Raw genomic sequence first — 6,857 nt, 5'->3', positions numbered from 1 at the left:
CCTACAGGCACAGAGGAGATCCTCTACAGGACTAGAGTGTAGTGGGGGGCTCTTCCCTCCAAGACTGTTTGCTCTTCACCACTACAAAAGCTGGCAAACAACTCATTCACATTCCAGTGCTATAAGCAACAAACTAGAGGCAACCACTGGGAATAGAAATAAAAGTTTTTCATCAATCCCAATTTAGCACTGAGCTAGATACCGTAGACAAAATAGCACAACACGTAGCTGCTGAGACCTGCAAACTATGTACTACAACGCTGGGATGTAACCACCATTCCAAATTGTACAAGGAAGTTGCTATCTTTAGCTCTAGGTTTAATTTGGCCACCAGCAATAGTCCACAGTCCTGGAAGAGCATTTGCTGGCAGGAGGCCAAGGTGTCTCTGACCAATAAGGAAAACTGAGTGTTGCTGAGCATATATTCACTGTGGAAACGCTTTCTAAAGGTTGCTGGATGCTGGTCTCTACTCAATTTGGTCTCATCTTCTGAATGTTTCTAGCCTAAGCCTTGTTCTCTGCTGTTAAAAGCAGCACACAGATCACTCAAGTCCGTTCTGCTTTCTTGTTTTTCTTGGGCAGCCTATAGATAAGATCTGGGAAAGACATTGCCCAATTTTAATCAGAAGTGACCCAGAGCTGGTGAGAACTGTCATCTGCCTGCTGAGACTCATTTTGATTAAATCACAGAGCCCAAAAGCAAAGCAAACAGTCAGCAGCCACGTCATTAAAAGCCACATGAATGGACTTCGAGATCAGAGAGCTCACATCTCCTTGGGTAGCTTCACTTCAGCCTTACCATTACATCTTCAATACATGCAGCACCCATTGTTTTCAGGGGATTAAAGTGAGGAATTGACACACCCAGGGTAGATCTGGAACAATACTGCAATCCCTAATGGACTTTTTGGCTCTGAAGTTAGCATACTGCCCCTTTGGCTCAAAGATAAAATTGTGCTCTACGCACCAGATGCCTTAGTGCAATATCCACATCTACATCAATCAAACTTCAGCATCTCCAGCAGTCCTGGATGCTCCCTTTTAAAGCAGAAACCCAATGGTTCTTCCCTAATATAAAAAATTATTTAGTGACCACTGAAAATATGAATCATTTGGGTCAAATTCATGCCCTCCTGGGACTCCACTGAAATCAGTGGCATTTCTCCACAGCTGTGTTTGGCCCTGTGCATTTTTCACAATGCTGTGGAGTCAAGAACTGCTCCTAGACAGAGGGCTGTTAGCTGTTGAGTGGCAGGACCTGCAAGATAGAGGAATAAACAACACCACTGAGCACATCTTCACAGGAGGGAAGAAGAGGGACTGGAACTTCAGAGCTGACCAACACATCACATAAGCAGGATTTTGACTGAAACCTTGACCAGCAAGAATATAAATCAGTCTCCCATTCCCAAGTTTCAGGGCAAGGGCATGGAAATTATTTAGAGTCCTTCCTGATAAGGCCCCACCTTTCTTCTTCATTGCCACAATGCAATAGGACTAGTGCAATATTCTAGGGTCTTAAACAGATTCAAAGAATGACAGCTAGGAAATATTTTGCTACTAGAGACTTAGTTAAATTAGGTCAGCTTGCAAGGCTGCTCATCAATATCCAGCTGCCTCTCCACTTTTACGACCTTGTCGGACACCTTTAATACCACAATCCTTTCACCTTGGCACACTGGGTTTGGACCTCAGGGCAAACATAATGGCAAGGAACATAACTTTCCAATCTAGCCAGGGCTGGGAGCTCTGGATTCACAAGCCCAGCTTCTAGTTCTGCAAAAGGGGAGAAAAAGTTCATTGCTTTTGGCTAAAAGCTCAGTGCAACAGTGCAGTTGTGTTCCATTTCAGTACCTCTGTGCTACAGTGGTGGGTGCCATGGATATTCCTAGGCAGGAAAGCTAGTAGAGGAAAGCTCCAGAACGCAATGGCTCCCATCAGCTATCAATTTGGATAGACAGCCCACACTCCATGTCATGTAACCATAGGGCCAAGGAGGGGAAGCTCAGGGATTTGGCATGAGAAAAAAAACCCCCATGAATATGAGGTGAGGAAGATGAAAGCTCACCACTGAGGGGGATAAGCAGGAGCAGGTGTGAGGCAGTGACAGACAGAACAGAAGCATCTGGCAGCCGCTTTCGCTAGAGGAAGTGCTGCATTACTCCCCTCCGCCCTCCCCTTCAATACAATCGTTGGCTTGAAAAAGTCATCATGCCATATGCATCCATAACAAACCTGTCACGTGGCACTGTGGACTCTGGCATTAATACTGAGTTACAGGGCCTGTTTCTGCAGAATCCCACACTGCTACAGTTTGGGCAGTGTGCCTGCTGGGGCCAGCACGATGCCAAAAACGTAGAAGAGCCCCAGCAGGAGGTTCAGCTTGGCTGTCCGCTGGGGAATTTTGTTGAAGTTCTGGCTCCGAAACTGCCTCTCCAGAGAGAACGCCATGGGAATGGTGAGTAGTGGCAGCGCCATGCTGATGGTGTAGCGTGTGGCCAAAACGCAGAAGATCAAATAGGGAAGGAAGAGGAGGATGCTGTAGAGCATGTAGGAGAACGTGGGGCCGATGAGGATGGCCAGGGTGACAATGCCCGCCTGTCGGTCAGACTCCATGTCCCGCGTGTTGTTGCTGTGCAGGATGGCTTCGGTGCTGAGAGCTAGCGGGACAGCATACAGCAATGGCGAGACAGACAGGTAACCAACCTGCACAGCATGAGCAAACATGACTGCCAGGGGCCCAAAGGTGATGAGGATCACCAAGTCTCCAAGGGCAACGTATTTAAATCCAATTCCTGTGGCAAGACACAAAAGCAAGAGGAGGATAAGGAGTCATGAAGCGAAACTCATGTTCTGGAGAATTTACTCAAACTGAACAGCAGCTCCTAGAGAAATGCTTGAACACAGGTAGGTCTGGACAGCATGGGCTCTTATTGCCTTAGATATCCAACTGCTCTCTACTACCTGGGAAAAATCTGTTCTCTCTTCCTTTTCCAAAAATAATACTGGCAGTGCAGTTTCTGAATTGCTCCTAGCTCCACACATGAGCAAAGATTAAGGGACAGAATCTGTAACCTTCCTTCCCACCAAAAATATCTTAATTTCACAACCAGTCCCAGTGAATTCAACAGGAATAAGGTGCTATCCAGTCTGAAATTGGACAAAAGAATCTGACCCTGAAGAAACAGGTGCAACAGTGAGGGTGAACAAAAGGCTGCTAGACATTTTAGATGGTATCAAAAATTGTTTTATCTTTCCTAGAGCAAAAGACTATCTCCTGCCTAGGAAAAGAAAACATTACAGAACTGTTTGTCCTGGCACATATCTACAATGTCATCCCTCCCCCCATACCCATCATGAACTCATGTACAAAACCTGGCTTTAACTTCTAAATTTACCTTTTCATTTGAAATTGGACCTGGCAGATACATGAGAAAGAGTCAGTTAAAACATTCCAGGCTCTACCCGTGGAGAAGAGAACAGAGATAACAAGAACTGGAAGTATACATTTCAGCTGTAGCGGGCCAGGAGGGGGTGCTCCTGCGCTGAGCCACCCACCTCACTGCACCCGACCACCTTCCAGGCTCTGGGTGCGTCTCACGTCTGGCCGACCCCCTTCCCGGAGCACACCCGCTAGCCTGGGGGTAGAACTGCCACCACCCAGGGATGGGCTTGATTCTGGCTCTGCGCACCCTAGGAAACACAGGCCTAGTAGCCCGTGAGGGTACTTGACTCACTTCAAGAGCTTGGGGTGCTTCCCTCAGTCAGAAGCACAAAGCAGTGGTCTCCCTTAGTCAGCCAAACCAAGGGGACCCCAAGGCATAATCTAGACCCACTCCCAATAAGTCTCCCACACTAGGTACAAAGAAGAACTTTACTGGTTACAAGGGGTAGGGCTGGAATAGAGCACAGAGTTGAGTAGTATCAGAGAAATCCCATAGAGCAAACAGGGTGGCCGGGGTAGCCTTTGATCTCGCATCTGAGTTACTGTAAGCTATAGATCTAGTTAGATCTCAGTTAGCTTACTCACAAGTATCATCCAGAGGCAAGTGGAGATTCCCTCTGGAGGCAGGCAGTTCATTGATCATGAGTTTTGAGAGAGAGAACACGAGCCAGCAAGTTTTAGATGGTCCAGCTCCTCTCTCTCTCTGAGTTTTCCTCATGGCTGCTGTGCACAGGGAGTGGGCAGGCTGCTCCTCCCGGGCAGTCCTTAACTTATATAGCCCTTATGACCCCATTTACCTGGTCCAATGGAGGCCAGCACCTGTTGCCTGTCAGCCAACTAATGTGAAATGCATCACAAGCTGCTGGGCAGACTGGCAGGCTCTAGCTCACCAGGGTGCCCAAGCCCCTCACCCAGGTATGTGATGCCAGTCACGTAGGCAGAGGGAGCAGGTTTCCCCCCTCTCCCTCAGGAATGTATCCATCTCAGGTTACCTAAAGAGAGAAGGTAAGCTGTATATCCTCTGCTGGGCCCATCCTAACCAAATCGTCACAGAGCAGAGGTTTTGGGTAGAAACAGAGGTGGCCTTCTGCCACATCAGCCACCGTTCATGCCCCTGGTTTGTGGTGAAAAGGTGTCAGAAGCCATAGGGAGGCACAACAGCCCTTCTTCAGAGCCACTCTCCAGGGTAACCACTAGGAAGGTACCGATAGAGAATTTTTAGGCTGATACCGATGACCAATTTTTAACAGGCCATATCGGCCAATACTGATCCGATTCTCATATGCAGCCGGGCAGCATGGAAAGCAGCGCCTGGCTGGTAAGTCTGTTGTGGGGGAAGAGGCAAGGGGGGAGCAAAGGGGTGTGGGGGGCAGATTGAGGCCCCCACAGTGAGGGAGGGAGTGGGGCTGGGGCAGGTGCTGCACAGCTGAGGCAGAGCAGGCAAGCACCCCAGGATGGCACAGGGGGCGTGTGCTCCTGGATCTGTGCACAGGGAGAGGGCAGGCTGCCACTATGGGCTGGGGCCAGGGCAGCATTGGGGTCTGGGCCAGGCCGCATTCAGAGTGGGCAGTGGTGGCACTGGGAGAGGGCTCTGGGGTGGGGCTGCAGCCACCACAAAATTCACCGTAGCCGCCCCCCCAGCGTCACCGTGGTCCGCCCCGAGTGCAGCCCAGCCCAGCCCCTCAAGGCTGCCCCGGCCCCAGCCCATAGTGGCAGCCTGCCCACTCCCTGTGCACAGAACTGGGGGCACATGCCCCCATGCCCTCCCAGAGTGCACGCAGCAGCAGGACCTGCCCCCCCCACCTGGATGGGCTGCTCACGGCTCCACTCCACCCCGGCTGTGCAGCCCCTACCCCACTCCCTCCCTCACTGTAGCGGCCTCGATCTGCCCCCTCTCCCCCACAACAGACTTACCAGCCAGACCTGGCTGCTCTCCATGCTGCTGGACTGCGCTCTGGGCTGCCTGCGTGCTGCGCTGTGGCTGGGTGCGTGCACAGGGCATTTAATCGGTGGCATTATTGGCCACATCAGCCAAAAAAAGCCAATTGCCAATACTGTCAATTTTCCTTATATCAGTGCCAATCTGATATGGGACCGATGTATCGGTGCACTTCTAGTAAGCACTCAAATATCACATTCACTTCCTTAAAGTTTCAGCACATAGTAATTTGTTTGTGAAGTGTAATCCGGGGCAGATCTGGAGGGGGCGGGGTGCTCTGGTGCCTGTTGCTTCCTGCTCCACCCGAAGTTTAAAACCAACTAACTGGCTGGCAGTGGCTGCAGCATTTCTAGTCAGGCAGTGCTGAGGGAGACAAATAACTTCATAGCTCTTTATAATCTACCTGATCCCTACTAAAGTCCTCATTGCACAGTGTTAACCACCCTCTCTTTTTTATAGTCTTGATGTGCCACTACTGAAGCTAGCCTTCATCCTGCCACGCTGCTGCCTGTTTGCTGCTCCTGGTCCTGAAGCTCCTATTCCGCAGCCCTGCGGACTGTTTTTAACTCACTGCAATGGAATTATATTTGTTTTTGCTTCCACCTTAAACCGAACAACCCAGCCCCAGGCTCCCACAGCCTATGAAGAAAGCTCCTAGCTCATCACGAACAGGAGAAAGACACGCGTGACGTTACATGTGCACCACCAGCCCAATCTGGAATGGGGTTCCCAGGGAGGTGGTGCTCTCCCCTACCCTGGGGGTACTGGACAAGCACCTTGCCGGGGTTGTCTGACGCAGCGCTCTTTCCTGCCCAGGGCAGGGGGTCGGACTCAATGACTTACCAAGGTCCCTTCCGACCAACACATCTGTGAATCTATGAACCTGCATCCCCATTCAAAAGTCCCAACCCACCCACGCGAGCAAGACGGCAGAGGCCGTGGCTTTAGGACAGCGGCAGACATGGAGGGGAGGCCGTCAGACTCCCCCTGAGCCAGCAAACACCGTGAGCAGCCATCAGGACTCCTGCTGGTCCCGGGCCAGCACCCGCGCTCCCCGGTCCTTACCGCCGGTGTAGAGGAAGGAGCTGGAGAGCCCGCCGAAGTAGATGAGGGCCAGGTGCTCCAGCCGCAGCGGGGACAAGAAGTAGAGGCCGGCGGCGCAGACACAGCCCAGAGTGTAGAGGACGACGCCGAAGCGCACCACGTCACACGGCTCCAGGAGGTGGTCCACCAGCGTGCGGTCGTCGCTCTTCTTGTGGTCGATGCCCTTGGAGAAGTCGTAGTAGGTGTTCACCAGGTTGCCGGCCCCGTGCACGGCCAGCACGGCGCCGGCGCTGCCCACCAGGCGCGCGGGGTCCAGGGCGGCCTGGGCGCGGTAGGCGAGGGCGCTGCCCAGCGCCACGGGCGTCAGCGAGGCGCTGAAGCTCCAGGGCCGCAGCGCCAGCACGTAGGCGGCGCACTTCTGCCTCCAGC

General features: G+C 51.9%; 1 protein-coding gene across 1 annotated transcript; it reads right to left on the bottom strand.

Annotated features, from left to right (window-relative positions):
• Positions 1-6: 6 nt before the first annotated feature.
• On the bottom strand, positions 7-6,852 carry UBIAD1 (UbiA prenyltransferase domain containing 1; the record flags this gene model as incomplete). Its single annotated transcript, XM_025212268.1, has 2 exons — positions 7-2,795; positions 6,450-6,852. Coding segments are annotated over 2 exons (891 nt in total), but the record flags the coding sequence as incomplete, so codon positions are not given.
• Positions 6,853-6,857: the final 5 nt, after the last annotated feature.

This window comes from Alligator sinensis, unplaced genomic scaffold, assembly GCF_000455745.1.
Source record: "Alligator sinensis unplaced genomic scaffold, ASM45574v1 scaffold366_1, whole genome shotgun sequence".
Classification (NCBI taxonomy): Eukaryota; Metazoa; Chordata; order Crocodylia; family Alligatoridae; genus Alligator; species Alligator sinensis.
Note: the sequence above shows the minus strand (reverse complement) of the source record. Positions and strands in the feature narration are given on the sequence as shown.